Genomic DNA, 17,771 nt, shown 5'->3' with positions numbered 1-17,771 from the left:
AAAATATTTAAATTTATTAAATTTGGCTTAATGCAAGGTTGGGTTTACGAGCTTGGACTGCAGCGAGGGTGAAAATAATTGCATTATTTAATGGTTTATTGTAATAATTTGGTTTTCGGTGGTTTCCGAAACTTTCGCATTGCAGTTTCCCAAATTTTGACCACTTTCCAGCGACGTTTCATAATCCATCCGTCCGTCCAGTGGAGAAAGCTCGCGCCCCCCTCTTTTTGCTTGGGTTGGAAAATTGAAAAGCGCCATAAACTTGTGCAGTGATTCTTCCGCCACCGGAAAATTGCAGTCTTCGTGATGAACCGGCGAGAGTGCATTTTGACTGGCGCTGAAATTGGCAGCAGCTGATGAAGTTTCTGTCGTTTTGGAAAATGTCGACGATGACGATGGTGATGATAATGACGGCGATAATGTCGAGCTCGAGCTAACTTGCTAAATTTGAAACAGTTGGACGTAAATTAATTTAAACGAGGAAACAAAAAAAAAGCGACGAAAAATTCACTGGAAAAGCAGCTTATTTATGGCTTGTTATCGTGGGAGCAGGATGCATTTTATGCTGCGCTTTTCGTCGAAAAATGCTCTCAGTTTGGGTTGGAAGAAATGCTTTGAGGAAAGACCCCCACCAACAAAGGAAAAACTTCGTAAAAAGAAAAAAAAGGCGAGAACGCGAAGAGCAGTTGCACTTGGAATGGAAAAAGTTTAATTGAATATTTGTAATTTCAATTTCGCTTGCTAACTTTAATGGCTTCCACTTCCGGTTGGCCGGCGAACAAGGCCGAGTTTTCAAGCTCTGAGCTTTGTCCATCTCAGAAGTCACTCACTGAGTAGTGCTGTCAGCACGCGGGGAGAGCGAAGGAGGTGGGAAAACGGAAAATGATGACTTTAAAGTGCACTTTTCAATTGTGTGTGCTGTGTATTGTCTGTTAGTTTGCGAATGTGATCCGACAAGGGATTTGTGATGAGTTTTTTTTCTGCAGAAGAAAGGCTTTTGAAAAAAAAACTTATTGCGGAGCTTAATTAGGCGCCCATTGCACAAGGCTTTGCCGTATGCTAAAAAAACGAGTTTTGCAAGGAATTGAATACAATATTTCTAGAAAATCTGGAAAAAGCCCTTTTGAAAAGTGTGTGTATCGAAAAGGATTACTTTTCGATACAAGTGTTGAAAATTTCAACTTCAAAATTATGCTGAAAAGTACTTTTCAATACTATTATTTTTGGCGATGAGAAGTAGGCCGTTTCTTCATTGGTGAATGTCAGAAAAAGGAAGTAGTTTCACAACTGAATTGCCAAAAAAAACTTCATTAACAAATGAATTATTGTTACAGACTAATGCTGATTTCGGTGAACTTTTAATGCAGGTAGCTTACAAAAAAACGAAGAAATCTCAAGATATTTGACTTTTGTGTTTCCACATTCTTAACATAACTTGTTCAAAATCTTTGTCACAGACTCAGAACGGTGTGTAAAGTAACCACAGAAAGCATAATAGTTATCCTTTTTGCTTCTTGTTTGACTCCTTCCAAGGCACACAAAGGTAAAACCTTAAAATCCAACGGTTCACCTTGAAATAGTGCCGCTGCAGAAGCAGAACTTGCGCCAGAAAACTTTTACCCGAAATAAATTTTCCATCCCAGGAGGAGGGCTGAAAAAACCCAGAGCCCAGACTCCTAACAAACGAACAGCAAAATTTCGCAGCATTTTCGCTCCGGGAAGCACGGAGAATGTCACACACATACACACGTTCACGTGGCTCAGCAGCACGTGCAATTTAAATTTCGGGGGCCCCGTGATTGAGCACGACCAGCTTAAGCGGGAGAGAAAAGTCTTTTCACTCCGTTTATCACTTGGTTTCCCAGGGCGACGAAAGACGACCGTGATGTGGCCTGGGAAAATGACTTGGACGATAACTATAACTATAAACGCGGGGCACGGCTGGAGAAAATGGGGCAAAACTAGTTTTTTTACATGTGCGAGTGGGAAAATCCGAAGGTTTTCACGAATTTTCCCTGAAGGGAAATCGTGACATTGGGAGAAACATGGGCATTGAGCGACTTACAGCAGAGGTTCCAAAATTTGAATTGTTGAAATGTAAGAAAAATACAAAAATACAAAAATACAAAAATACAAAAATACAAAAATACAAAAATACAAAAATACAAAAATACAAAAATACAAAAATACAAAAATACAAAAATACAAAAATACAAAAATACAAAAATACAAAAATACAAAAATACAAAAATACAAAAATACAAAAATACAAAAATACAAAAATACAAAAATACAAAAATACTAAAATACAAAAATACAAAAAAACATAGCAGTAACTCCCCTTGACAACCCCTGCCAACTAGTTTGACAGCAACCCGGCCGACAACGTCGCAGCAGCCTGCCTCCAAAAGTAGTGGCGCGTGAAAAATGGCACTCGGCGGGAAAAACGGGTGTGTGTGTGTGTGTGCCAAACTTTCTGGGCGCGAGCACAATTTATGTCACACCCCTTTCGCTCAACCTGGTACGCAGAGAGCTGCCTCGGCTCTAATGCCAAAATAAGATCTATTGAGTCGAGACCGGGGCCGGTTCTTCGATGGCCGGAAACCAAAGGGAATCCCCCGAAGGAAACAACCCTTTCTCCGAACGTAAGAGAACGTGGAAAAACGGATGTTGTTGCTCCAAGTGGTGGATATTTTTCAGAAGATTTTTCCGAGAAAATTTCGACTTGGAAGGAGAATTGCGAACACAATAGCGCGAAAATAGTGGAAAATGCTCCGATAACAAACGACTTGGAGGACGAAAACTACTGGGAGTGTGTGTATGTGTGATTGTATGTGAGCATTTGTGGACCATTCCGGACATCTTCTTCACACATGAATCGGTTCTTGCAACAATATTATGTAAATTATCTTTCTCCGGTCGAATGGCAGCTCAAGTGGTGACCAGGGAAAAGACAAATTCTCAAGAAATTGAAAAAAAGGTTTTAAAATGCAAACTTTTGTTCAGTTATAAAATTCAACAATAAAAGAAATATTCAAAATTGTATCAATAAAATACAATCATGAACAAAACACAAATTTTCTTGAGAACTTTCCTAAATGACAAATCTGGTCATGACCATCAGGGCATTACGAGGAGGAACATATGGTCTTTTCGATGATGGGGGTTGGTGAAACCGAAGATGGATGGGATCTTCTGGCGGTGCTGTGGACCATCCAACCTCTGATCGAAAGGTTCGAAGGGTTGAGCAAACAATGTTCGTGTTTTTCACAGATCGTCGCCATCGTGCTAACTTGTCGTACGTGCATTTTGGGCCAAATTGAGTTAAGAACGCCATATTGTGCAGCTCACAATGCCTCACCTTTTGACCGTCACAGATCCCCAAAATTCGATTTCAATCCTGAGATATTCAACAAAAACCGAAAAAACTCCGTGCATTTTTGTCACTTTACATATGAAAGTAGTTTCAATCTTGTCGTGCTATCTTGTCACTCCATGAAAATTGATGGAAATGCGACAAAAGGCCAAAGGGATTTCAGGCCAGGAAAGTCAGGATGCGTTTGTCGCACGTACAAGCCGTAAACATTTGTAATTATAACTCGGGACTCCAGCAACCAACTTCAACCAAACTTTGGGACAATGCACAGAATGGTGAGCCAAACAAAACGTGTTTGTTATTGTTTACATTGCGTGCTCTCGTTTTTGAATATTCAAGGTCAAACATTAAAACGCGTTTTTCTCGGAACGTCAAAATGGCGGGTGCGACAAGATAGCACGACGACGTCGAGATGCTGCCTTCCCCAGTATCAGTGCTGTTTTTTGGATCATGACACGGGAAATGTTGGGGGATTTGGTGCGGAAATTCGAGGCCATTGGAGCAGAGTAGGGGGGAAATTTCAGGATTTTCTTAATTTATGCATTATATTTTTATAAATTTATTTATTCGATAAATCCTTACTGTTTGCATCCATAACAAATTAATATGCCAAATTTCACGTCACTTTCAATTTAATAAATCGCTGCTCATCATTTGTCAAAAAACTTTCATGTACAATTACTCAATCTATATCTCAATCTATAATGCTATTGAAAGAAGTTTACCGAAAAAAATAGCAAGTATGGTGGAAGAATACCTCTTGAAATAATAATTGTGGCAATTTTTGATATTTTGAGCACTTCATCAAATCAAATGTCTTCTTCCTTGGCATCAAATTTCAGTTTTTTCGCGGTTTTATTTTGAAACAAGAATAATTCACAATTTTGCTATTTTTTCAGATGAAACAATTATTTAAAAAAAAAATTAAGTGTAAAATTTTACTTAAAACTAAATCAATGTGTTAAGTGACGTCTAAAAGCAGGAGAATCAGGCACCTTACGATACTTGTAGAAATTGTACAGCAATAGGGAAAGCTTTTGCAGCTGAAAACAGCATTCAAAGAAAATCCTATTTTTCCGATGGTCGGCACTTTAAAAGTTGGTCCAGGAATACTTCCTCAAAAAAAAAAAAAAATAAATGAAACATGTTCGTACACATGTCACAGGTAAGCTCAACCCAACCAACGGGACATGGCCCAGAACTCGGGAAAAACGGATGCACTCTGAACAGCCTGAGGGAGGGGCTGGAAAGCGGACTTGTTTTCTTTCCGAAGAAAATCAATTTCGAATCATAAATTGCATCTTTACGCCTGGCTGCCAATTCGATTGGAACGGTGCCAGAGGAGCAGTTTGTGAGCGAGGGTGCGGTGGAGTTCTGATCATGGAGTGATGAAGAGTACGAAATGCGTGTTTTTGTTTGGTACAGAAAGGGAATTGAGCGAGTGTGGAGGTTAGGGTGGATCACACTCACTTTTTAGTTCTTCCATTCTTGTTTTGTAGATTCCAATTAAGGTTGATGTAAGGGAACGCTCCATTTTCATTAAGGTATGATAGATTTGTGCTCCCTGAACATGCTCCAACGGACAGATTTGAATTTTAGTGAATGTCCTGTCAGTAAATAAAATTGAAATCTAATTTTTGCTACCCAGATAGATAAACATGGGTGCGCATGGTTGCTTAAGATGATTCCATTGCAATAATATCTGAAATTTTCAATTTTCAACTCTGTCGATTGGAACATGCTCAGGAGCTCAAACCTATCATATCTTGATGAAACTGAAGCGTTTACTGACATCAACTCCAAAAATGTCGAGTTGTGTTATCGCGTCGTAAGTTCCACAATATCACCCTATAACTCTCACCTACAAGGTGTCGAACAAAAAGGAAGTACCAGCAACACATATCCAATGTTGTCGCCATCATCACCTTCATTTTTCACCGAGGCGTCGCTGTGTCGCATTTGTTGTCATTGAGATGGAAAAATAATAGAGTTATCTAAGCCCGTTCTCACGAACACTAGCACGCCATTTGTTTTGCTGTCGGGTACAAAATTTAACCTCACTTTTTTTCGTGTACGTACACGCAATACATGCGCACGTAGATAACTCTATTGCGTTTGTTGAAAATGTTCACCTGATGAAAGAGGTACCTCCGAATAAATTCTTAAATCATCTGTTGTTGCTAACGTGTACCAAGAATGCCAGCTTTGACAAGGTTAGAACAAATTGGCAAGAGATAAGACTAGTGGAAATATCAGCTTCTTGTTGTTGTTTTTAGTTTTAAACAGGCATCGACTCTTACCTTTGCATTGAATGCCTTGGATGAGCTTATCGTCCAAGAAAAAGCAAGAACAGGTGGCTTGCTTTCATTTGCCGTCACATCTCATTGAACAAGGTTGATAAAGAGGCAGCCTCCGTATTATTATTGTTGTCCTCGACGTCTGAAGATATTTGTTTATGTCTTCCATTAGAGAGAGAAGTTGAAGACGAGATGAACTTGGCGTTGTGTGTACCATAAACTCATGGAAATGACGAGGAGAACCTGAATCTGAGCAAACAAGCGCTCGAGCTTGTTCAGAAAGCTGGTCAATTCCTGGGAAATGTTTTGCTGTGCAGTGTGAACGGTAGTTTGGATTAATCCCAATGTCAGCACAAGTTGTACCGTAACTTGTGCGTTGTTATGGGTTTGGTCGCTATCTTGACAACAGCAGAAGTGTTTTGTTTTTACCAAAAACAAAAAAAAACCTAATTGGTCTTTAAAAATGTTGTGTACAATTTTTAGGAAAGATTCTAAATTTGTTCTGTGATGGGCTACTGCTACCGGGCATTCAACACCAGCCCAATCAACATCAACATCACGGACTATTTGTTGAGCTTCTATTTGTTGTGTTAAAATATGTACACCGAAACTTGTAGATTGGAATTTTTTCACCAACTAAACTGAGTTGGTTTTGAAAAAAATAGCACTGCGCGCGTGGGAGAAAATAATAATAAAATAAATAACGATTCACCAACAAAAGCCGAAAACAATGGAAAACTAAACAACAACAACTCGAACCACATAAACAGAGTTGCTGGGTGTAAAGAGAAAATGGGAATGCTGGGAGGAATGGAATGCCAGTGAGTACCGTTACCGGACTAGACAAAAATTTAGTGCGTCCGATTTCCCGTCCCGGAAAAAAAAATCCCGGTAATTCCCTGGATTTCCCGAAAAAAAATATTTCCCGTTTCCCGGGAAATTTGTAAATTTCTCGGGAATTCCCAAAATTCAAGCAGAAGTATACATTTTCTTAAATTTTTGGAACTCTTTTTTGAAAATGCTCTGAAAAAATAATAAAAGAACAAACTCAACATGATTTTGTTAAATTAAATGTTTTGTTTGGTTTATATATAATTAATCAGATTATCAGAAATTATGATATCAGAATTATTTCTGATAATCTTTGTTTTTGAAGCAACTGTGAATAGATCTTGCTTAATGAGTATTATTTTTTTACAATTAGGTAAGCTTTTAACGGATTGATGTAATTTCATCAAAACAATATTAACTCCTTGTCTCCAAATTAAAATTGAGATTTATATACGTATTTGTTTACCATGATCAAATGAGATGAAAATCGAATTTGTGTAAAAAGAAATTATGGAATTATGGAGCACTGGTGCAACTACAGGTGTTATAGGGTTAATGTGAAAATATAGAAGACTTTATGTGGAATGATTTGTCGAATAATTTAAATCATGTTGCAAAACAATACAAAAAAAAAAATCATTGAAAAATTACTTTCTATTGTTTGTTCTCAAAAAATGCAAAAATATATTCAAAGCTTGCTTCAAATATTTGAAAACATTGGGTTGTTTGGAGTAAAACTAACACTAAAAAGCTTTACCATTTGGTCAAGAGCTGAAACCAGTATTTGTCATGGAAAACATATTTTCTGCATGTTTTTTCTCATTTCAACAAACTGGTTACAGAGGCAAGATTAAAATTTCTAACCAAAAAATACCAAAATACATTTTCTTGCAGTTGAATGTTTTTTTTTTACATGCAGTGAAGCTGTTATTTGATCTTCACACATATTTAAACCATTAATGTTGATGTCCTATAAAATTTTGTTGCATAACATTAGTTTAAACCAAGATAATAATTATTTTCAATCAATTTAAAATTTCCCGGGAATTCCCGAGAAATGTGCTAAAAATTTTCCGTTAGCCGGGAATTTTTTTACCCCGGGAAATTGGACGCTCTACAAAAATTAAAAATCTCAATTCTAGTTTACCATTTAACAAAAAACAAGGTATTACAAATTACACTTGACAACAGAACAGTCAAACAGACGCAAATCTCCTTTAAAAGTCATTAATCAAACGCTAAAAATGCGTTGGTACCTAAAATGTTAAAGTTATCGCAGTTTTAGTGAAAAAAGTTTATTTTTTTCCTGTTTTCGTCATTTTTGCGACACTGCACGTGGCGTGTCAAAAAACCCAGTTTTTATTTTGAAAAAAAAAGTTTCTCGAAAATTTCCAAGGAAGCTGATAAAAATATTTTCAGAAGTAGGCTTTTTAGTCCCAAGACGGAATTTCGAGTTTTTGTGCAAATGTCAGACTAGATTTTTGAAACTTTTAACTTTTTTTCCTTAAAGCCTGTCTAACATCCTTTAATAGAGGAGAAAATCAACTTGCGTATTCGTCTCCTTTTCTTTTCTACAGAAAAAATGGGTACAGTGTAGCTGTCACTCGGTCAAATGCACTCGCGAAATAAATTTTGAGTGATCCGAGCTTATATCTGACGTCACAATTTTCTCCTCTATTTGTGTTATAAACCCGTAGCAACCTGCTATTAGTACTAGATTAATTTACCAACCTTGAAGAAATGTTTTAGAACAACACAAAGTAATCAAAAAAAAAAGAAAACTAAGAGATGATCTGGGAAGCCGAGGCCAATTGAGATAAATTTATTAACACAATTTATTAAAAAGGCAGTTAAAAACTTAATAATTGTAAGCTTACCAAACAAATTTAATTGCCCAAAGCTACTAAAATTAATATAGTTTCAGCTGATCTACCTTAACAATTGAAGTTTGATCTGCTCAAAGAAATTTAGCCAATTTACGCCTTCTCAAATCTCAACAATTTGCGTCTACACGCACAAAAATTGTGTAAGTTTGAATGAACAAAACAGTTTATTAAAAACAACTATCACGGTTTGTAGACACCACAAACACATTTTATAATTTCAATAATCAACGTTTTTCGGTTTGACCAACATTTTGCTGTCTGGACAAACATGTTTGTTGTCTGAACATAAACCCCTTTTAACGTGTAAGAAAAATAAACAGTGTATGTTTTCACTTCAACTTCAACAACAAGATGGCCAAAGTGAAAAATGCCGAATTCTGGGGATGTTTGCGAAATAGCAAAGTATGTATTTTATTTGATATTTAATTTATAAACAAATTGTTGTTCCAGTGATATACAACTAGGCTGGTGGAATCCTGTGGAAACTAGGTAAAAGGTATGTAATTTAATTATTACGAGGAATTTGATTTTTTCAGAAGTTCCTTTTTCAGAAAACATGGTGCAACTCCAGCAGCTGATTTTCCTATTCAGCGTCCCGCGAAAATGACTATCAAATAAGCGTGGCCGGAACTCTCCATAATGTGTTGTAATTTTGAGTGAAAAAAGTTAAATAAACCTCATCGAAAAACCTAGCTTTTGTTTACCTATATTAGGAAGACAAAGAAGAAGAAGAAAAGCCTCCCCAGATTTTTTTTTATTCTAGTAAAAATGATCTTTGAATCAACAATCATGTTTGTTAAATCATCCCAAATGATTATTATATTTACCAACATGCTGGGCCGTGGCAATGACAAACATGTTTGTTGAAACCACAAACATGTTAGTTTGAATTTGGCAAACATGTTTACTGGCCTCGAGATGACAATCGTGTTTAGTAGCTGTGCCCAACATTTTGCCACGTTCACAATCAGATTTTTCTGCGTGTAGGACAGGGGTGCTCAAAGTTATTGAATGCCGGGCCAAATTTGTAGCTCACATGAGCTTGCGGGCCAAATGTTAAAATTGTTTTTTGAGAAAAAATAAATAACTTTATTTCAATCCATAATAGCAAAAACTATAAATACCGGGTTTTCTTTTGTATTCATTTTGTTTTTTTTTTCTTCGTTGAAATATTAGTTAACAAATAATAAATTTTTGCTATTTTGTTCCAAAAAGCTTCCAATTTCAATAATCAGCAAAGTAAAAAAAAAATGCAAAACATATTATTCGTGAGCCAAACATTCAATCAGGAAATACAGTATTTTTTGTAAGAATTTTAAATACTATGGTCTGGTCAAGGTCGAGAGGTGGTTAAACATTTTGTGGCTGAAAACAGTCACATTTTCACAAAGATAATGGAATTGGAAAAAAAATTAATTATTTGAATTCACTTGTATTTTCAACGATTCTTATTATATTTTAAAAATGGTAAAATAAACTTTGAATAATAAAAATAATTCGTTACAAAAGATTTTTCATCAATTCTTCCTCCAATTTCAATAAAATTTCAATATTTTTTGTCTGTCTGAAGCAGATGTTATGCACTCAGATTTGTCACCAAAGGAGAATGGGTAAATTTGTATGGGAGCTGGTCCAAGGATGTACACAAACGCGAGAAACTTTATTCGAATGATCTCGCCGAGACATGAAAAAAAGTCTTCTGGACGATTTCTTTAAATCCTGGGGTTCAAAAGATACAAGTTGGTGAATTTTGAGTATTTTAGGGTTAAAACGTACAAAAAATCGTATTTTTGCTATTGCTAAAATCACTCATAAAATTCTTATTTTATCATGGATTTCGATTATCTTGACTTCATTCGACGCGTATCAGCAAAAACTATTAGTTCTGATATGTTTTAGCATGATTGAAACATGACTTCTCTGGTCTTTATTTTAAGGCTCAGTCCTTTAAAAATGGTGCGTTCTGAGTTTTGAATTATTTTTTAATGGAATGCCTATATTTTTGATATCTTTACAGTTTTTTTCAATTTAGTCAAATTTGCATTTTACTAAAACGCTCAACCAAACCACACCTGAACTTAACCTTAATTTTTAAAAATTTCAAATTACTGTACAGATTGGTCAAAGGGCCATTTTACATGATCATTCGAAATGGGCCCGCGGGCCACAAAAAATCACCTCGCGGGCCACATTTGGCCCGCGGGCCATACTTTGGTCACCCCTGGTCTAGGACATCTAAAATCGGTCATTTTTTGGACCACCCTTTCCAACGCCGTTGGCCAAACCAAAAATTAGGGGCCTGATTAGTTTGGCCAAGGATACCCCGAAAAATTTTGAGGCCAGACTGCTATATTGTGTAAAACTATTTTCGAAGAAAGTAATATTTAAAAAAAATATATCTCAGGAACAAAAATACCAAATTTCGATTTTTAAGAAAATTTCCTCAGATTTCTGAAAAAATATGTTCAGAAATGGACGCAATTTCTGTGAATTGGAAATAAATGATTTTTCTCGAAAAAATGGCATTATTCAAAGTTTGGAGTGCATTTTTTTTTGTATTTTTGCAATTAACAAGTGTTGGGAAAATGCAAAGATTCTGTAGGAACTGTCGATCGGGACACTATCTGGCTGTGTCCATCCAATCTATATACAGCTGTTTGCATTAACACACCAAAGCAATAAAAAAAATACGAAATGATTATTTCGGTGTACAAATATGAAGCCTCGAAAATGTCCCAATTCAGACGCGTAGTCCCGATTCACCCCTGTTGACGGCACTGCATCCACTATCACCGACACACGCGCGCAAATCTCCTCTTGGTGCCGCAATCCCAAAACCTGGCAACACTGGCTCTAAATGCACTGCTGTGCCTGCGTCAATCGACAACGACGACGGGTTCTTTTTTTTCCACCCGTGGATTTCCCGTGGATCAGCGGTGGTCGGAAAATGCGCACACAAAAGTGTGTTTTTGGGTGCAATTTCCCCGATGGAAGTTATTCGGGAATATGAAATTTGTTGCCGGTTCGAATTTCATTTTGCAAGCCCGGATTGTGGGGAATCTGGTCCTGTTTGTTTTACCGTGTGTAACGGCGATTTGTTTTTCATGGCAAGCTTTTCCGTCGGCTTAATATTTTGCCGATGTTGGCAGATTTTGTTTTCCCATTTTTGTTTGCTGTCACGGCCGGTTGACTGAAATTTGATTTGATGCTGTTTGTCAGATTGGTGAAAATTCTTTTTTTATTTGGTTTTTGATTCGTTACTTGCAAAACAATGCAACGGTTCCCGTGAGTGTGTGTGCGATGATGAAAATGTCATCTTCAATTGAAAATAAATCAAAAGCTGAATCAACAACAAAAATGTTGAGAGCAATCGATCGATTCTATTATGAAATATTTTGATGAAAACAAAAGTGAATCAATAAAAAATGTGCAATCGAGAGAAAAAGTGAGGTCATTTCGAAGCAAATTGGTTATTTCCTCTGCAAAAAGCTTAGTTTCGTGACAAGAAACCCTTTTGTGGTCCACGGTCAGCCGATGCTGGTGTAATAAAACGATTAACCTTTGCTTACTGGTCTGAGTAGGCTGGTAAATTGAAGTTCTATATGTGGTCTTGTGAAAATGAGCTCCTAAGTAATTGGCAACGACTAGAGTGTGGGTAGGAAGTTAAAATGAATTCAAGAAATAAAAATTTGTTGTTTGTTTGAAAGTCAATGTCATTGAGCAGTTCTCTATGGAATCGGTCTTTTTTCTTTAATTTTAATTTTTGTATTTTTTAATCTGGCTGAAACTTTTTTGGTGCCTTCGGTATGCCCAAAGAAGCCATTTTGCATCATTAGTTTGTCCATATAATATTCCATACAAATTTGGCAGCTGTCCATACAAAAATGATATGTGAAAATTCAAAAATCTGTATCTTTTGAAGGAATTTTTTGATCGAGTTGGTGTCTTCGACAAAGTTGTAGTAATGGATTTGGACTACACTGAAAAAAAATGATAAACGGTAAAAAAAAAATTGGTGATTTTTTATTTAACTTTTTGTCACTAAAACTTGATTTGCAAAAAAACACTATTTTTATTTTTTTTTATTTTTTGATATGTTTTAGAGGACATAAAATGCCAACTTTTCAGAAATTTCCAGAATGGGCAAAAAATCTTTGACCGAGTTATGATTTTTTGAATCAATACTGATTTTTTCAAAAAATCGAAATATCGGTCGCAAAATTTTTCAACTTCATTTTTCGATGTAAAATCGAATTTGCAATCAAAAAGTACTTTAGTGAATTTTTGATAAAGTGCACCGTTTTCAAGTTATAGCCATTTTTAGGTAACTTTTTTGAAAATAGTCGCAGTTTTTCATTTTTTATAATTAGTGCCCATGTTTGCCCACCTTTGAAAAAAATATTTTTGAAAAGCTGAGAAAATTCTCCATATTTTGCTTTATTGAACTTTGTTGATGCGACCCATAGTTGCTGAGATATTGCTATGCAAAGGCTAAAAAACAGGAAAATTGATGTTTTCTAAGTCTCACCCAAACAACCCACCATTTTCTAATGTCGATATCTCAGAAACTATAGGTCCGATTAACAATGTTAAAATATGAAACATTCGTGAAATTTTCCGATCTTTTCGAAAAAAATATTTTCAAAAATTTAAAATCAAGACTAACATTTTAAACGGGCCAAACATTCAATATTACGCCCATTTGAAATGTTAGTCTTGATTTTAAATTTTTGAAAATATTTTTTTCGAAAAGATCGGAAAATTTCACGAATGTTTCATGTTTTAACATTGTTAATCGGACCTATAGTTGCTGAGATATCGACATTAGAAAATGTTGGGTTGTTTGGGTGAGACTTAGAAACCATCAGTTTTCCTGTTTTTTAGTCTTTGCATGGCAATATCTCAGCAACTGTGGGTCGCATCAACAAAGTTCAATAAAGCAAAATATAGAAAATTTTCTCAGCTTTTCAAAAATATTTTTTTTCAAAGGTGGGCAAACATGGGCACTAATTATAAAAAATGAAAAACTGCGACAATTTTCAAAAAAGTTACCTAAAAATGGCTATAACTTGAAAACGGTGCACTTTATCAAAAATTCACTAAAGTACTTTTTGATTGCAAAATCGATTTTACATCGAAAAATGAAGTTGAAAAAATTTTGCGACCGATATTTCGATTTTTTGAAAAAATCAGTATTGATTCAAAAAATCATAACTCGGTCAAAGATTTTTTGCCCATTCTGGAAATTTCTGGAAAGTTGGCATTTTATGTCCTCTGAAACATATCAAAAAATAAAAAAAAATTAAAAATAGTATTTTTTTGCAAATCAAGTTTTAGTGACAAAAAGTTAAATGAAAAATCACCAAAATTTTTTTTACCGTGTATCATTTTTTCAGTGTAGTCCATATCCATACCTACAACTTTGTCGAAGACACCAACTCGATCAAAAAATTCCTTCAAAAGATACAGATTTTTGAATTTTCACATGTCATTTTTGTATGGACAGCTGCCAAATTTGTATGGAATATTATATGGACAAACTAATGATGCAAATTGGCTTCTTTGGGCATAACGAAGGCACCAAAAAAGTTTCAGCCGGATTAAAAAATACAAGAAAAATCGAATGACCGAAAACTCAGAGAATTGCTCCATTGACATTTTAGTTTTAATCTGTTAAAACTTTACTATTTGAAGTCATTCCAATCGAGTTCAATTGATTAAAGCTTTCGTATTGAAAAAATTGAGCTACGCAAAACTATAAAAAAATAAAAAAGGGTTACCAGCCAGTGATGTCAGGTCAACTACATTCGTAAAACTGGTATCCCTGTTACAAGTATTTAAAAAAAAGGTGCAGGTGGTTATGTTCTACATGACCAATAAGACAAAGAACTTTGTACAAAACTTTAAAAAATCATTCTATTGTTATTAATATTTTTTAATTTTTGGCCAATTTATTTATTATTTCCCCCCCCCCCCAGAAAAAACGGCATCCGGAAATCATGGACCTTACAACCACTATCGAAATGGCAAATTTCATGTCCAGTCTCAAAAACGACATTGCCTCAAGTCACATGGTTCGATAAATGTCCCCGGTAGAACCCTCCCTCAGGGCAATGGCCACTCCGGGTAAGGCCAATCCTGTCAAAATGGCCATTTTCATTACCAGTTTCAAAAACCATGAATTTTGATACCCATATTGCCCCAAGTCGCATGGTTCGATAAATGTCTTCCCGGGAGAACCTCCCTGAGGGCACCGGCCACTCCAGGCTGTGGCCAATTCTGTCAAAATGGCTATTTTCATTACCAGTATCAAAAACCATGAATTTTGATACCCATATTGCCCCAAGTCGCATGTTTCGATAAAAGTCCCCGGTAGAACCTTCCCTCAGGGCATTGGCCACTCCGGGTGTGGCCAATCCTGCCAAAATGGCCATTTTCATTACCAGTATCAAAAACCATGAATTTGGATACCCATATTGCCCCAACTTGTATGATTCCATAAATGTCCTCCCGGGAGAACCTTCCCTCAGGGCCATGGCCACTCCAGGTGTGGCCAATATCCTAAAAGTTTAGTCCCAACACCATTGCCCCAAATCATTCTGGTTTTCGGGTGACCGTTCTATCTTCATTAGAACAGAATTCCTCCCAAGTTGGTGCACAACCTGTGTCTATCGATGTGTGGATGTGTGTGTCTGAGCAATAATATTACCACCGTGGATCCGTCTTTGACGAAACCTCGTAAGGTACTGAAATTTTCTGAGGCTATCTGTTAGCTTAAATAGTTCGCATGAAATGTGGCAACATGGTGCAAATTTTGCCTTGTCTCTTGCTTTCGTGGAACTGTCACGCGAGAATGTTGTACCACTGTTGCCACATTTCATGCGAACTATTTAAGCTAACAGATAGCCTCAGAAAATTCAGTACCTACGAGGTTTCGTCAAAGACGGATCCACGGTATTTATTGCTCAGACACACATCCACACATCGATAGACACAGGTTGTGCACCAACTTGAGAGGAATTCTTTTCTTATAAAGATTGTTGGACGGTCACCTGAAAACCAGAATGATTTAGGGCAATGGGGTTGGGACCAATCTGGTAGGATTTTGGCCACACCCGGAGTGGCCAGTGCTCTGGGGAAGGTTCTACCGGGGACATTTATCGAACCATGCGACTTGATGCAATATGGGTATCAATCAGCATACCCATATTACCCCTAGTCGTATAGTTCGGTAAATGTCCCCCCGGTAGGACTTTCCTCCAAGGCAATGGCCACTCCGGTTGAGGCCAATCCGGTCAAAATGGTCATTTTCATTACAAGTTTCAAAAACCATGATTTTTGATACCCATATTGCCCCAAGTCGTATGGTTCGATTAATGTCCCCCCGGTAGAACCTTCCCGAGGGCACTGGCCACCCCGGGTGTGGTCAATCCGGTTAAAATGGCCATTTTCATTACCAGTTTCAAAAACCATGAATTTTGATACCAATATTGCCCCAAGTCGTATGGTTCGATTAATGTCCCCCCGGTAGAACCTTCCCGAGGGCACTGGCCACTCCGGGTGTGGCAAATCCGGTTAAAATGGCCATTTTCATTACCAGTTGACCATGAATTTTGATACCCATATTGCCCCAAGTCGTATGGTTCGATTAATGTCCCCCCGGTAGAACCTTCCCGAGGGCACTGGCCACCCCGGGTGTGGTCAATCCGGTTAAAATGGCCATTTTCATTACCAGTTTCAAAAACCATGAATTTTGATACCAATATTGCCCCAAGTCGTATGGTTCGATTAATGTCCCCCCGGTAGAACCTTCCCGAGAGCACTGGCCACTCCGGGTGTGGTCAATCCGGTTAAAATGGCCATTTTCATTACCAGTTTCAAAAACCATGAATTTTGATACCAATATTGCCCCAAGTCGTATGGTTCGATTAATGTCCCCCCGGTAGAACCTTCCCCAGGGCACTGGCCATTCCGGGTGTGGCCAATATCCTACCAGATTGGCCCCAACCCCATTGCCCCAAATCATTCTGGTTGTCCGGTGACCGTCCTTACAATCTTCATTAGAACAGAATTCCTCCCAATGTAGTGCACAAATCGTGTCTTTCAATGTGTGCGTGTGTGTGTGTGAGCAATTAAATTACCATCGTGGATCCGTCTTTGATGAAACCACGGAAGGCACTGAAATTTTCTGAGGCTAAGTGCTAACGTAGAATCACAGCATTGATGCATTTGTTTTTAAAACAAGTTACAATTTTTGGGACCAAATAAATTGAAACGCTTAGATACTGCCTTTTGAAGAATTCCAAAGTTATTACTTTTAATATTTTGAATTTGCATTCTACTTTCAAATTCAACTATGGACTACTTTTTCGGATTTTTAGAACATCGGTGAAATTTTATTCTTGGATCATAAAACTCCTTTCCCAACAAAAAAGTTTTCAACCACCTAAGACTTTCTCGTGTTGCACCAAATCCCAAGGCACTGGCATCTTTTGCGACCTCCAAAACCCCAAAGGTGGAAAAAACGTCCTCCCAAACACCACCACCGTGGTCCGACCCACGTGTCTGTCTTTCACGTTTCCTCGCAAAACTCCACAAACTGGCACCAATTTCCGCGGCTCAATATTTACGATCTAATGCCACCTTGTCCGGGGGGCACTTTCGTGACGGAAGGAGCTTTTCAGCGGGAGCTTTTTTGGAACCCTTTGCGTGGTTTGGACCGTTCAACGGGGAAATTTCCTTTGATGGGTTGATTCATTTTTGGACAAAAAAGAGTTTCATTTTCGAGGGAAAATGAGATCCTGTTGGCAGCAATCTTTTGCTGCAAATTGATGCAGTGCACGAAAACTTTCAATTTCGGGGCGGATTTTCAGTTGTGGCATTGCTCTTATTTGTTTATTTTCCACCCACTAAATTCGATTAGACTGTTGATTTATACTTACTCGATGTGAATCTTGCGCGAACCCGCTAGGGAGATAGTGTTTCTGTACAATATTAGGAGCTAGTAATTGTCTGAAAAGAGAAAAATTACCAAATTAATTGATTTATAAATTAAGATTGTAAGCCATGTTTGCCACTCAAGAAACACTTTTGTTGCAGATTCGTACCTGGAACAGCTAAAGTTTTCCTCCCACAACCCACACCCTTTTAATTATCTCGATTCGATCTGAAAATCACATTTCACTAATGGGGAAACTTGGCAAACATATCGGGTCGTGTGGCAGAACAAATTTGCTGCTCACAGCCCCGTAAACCTTGCAAAACAACATTTCGGCTCACCACAAACCTGTTGGGGTTTGCATCGTGTTTTGCGCGTAGTTTGGTTTAGTGTTGATGCGATGATTTTAACCAAATGAGGAGTCTAACACGATTTTTAGACGA

At 37.2% G+C, this 17,771-nt stretch overlaps 1 protein-coding gene across 1 annotated transcript in view; it reads right to left on the bottom strand.

Moving 5' to 3' along the window:
* LOC6047403 (disintegrin and metalloproteinase domain-containing protein 12) overlaps positions 1-17,771 on the bottom strand; it is a 287,603-nt gene that overhangs the window by 121,786 nt on the left and 148,046 nt on the right. The window contains exon 5 of the mRNA XM_038265453.1: positions 17,333-17,402. Coding sequence (XP_038121381.1) covers positions 17,333-17,402 — 70 coding nt within the window. The remainder of the gene's footprint in view (positions 1-17,332; positions 17,403-17,771) is intronic.

This window comes from Culex quinquefasciatus, chromosome 1, assembly GCF_015732765.1.
Source record: "Culex quinquefasciatus strain JHB chromosome 1, VPISU_Cqui_1.0_pri_paternal, whole genome shotgun sequence".
Classification (NCBI taxonomy): Eukaryota; Metazoa; Arthropoda; class Insecta; order Diptera; family Culicidae; genus Culex; species Culex quinquefasciatus.
This window is presented reverse-complemented; position numbering and strand designations above follow the sequence as displayed.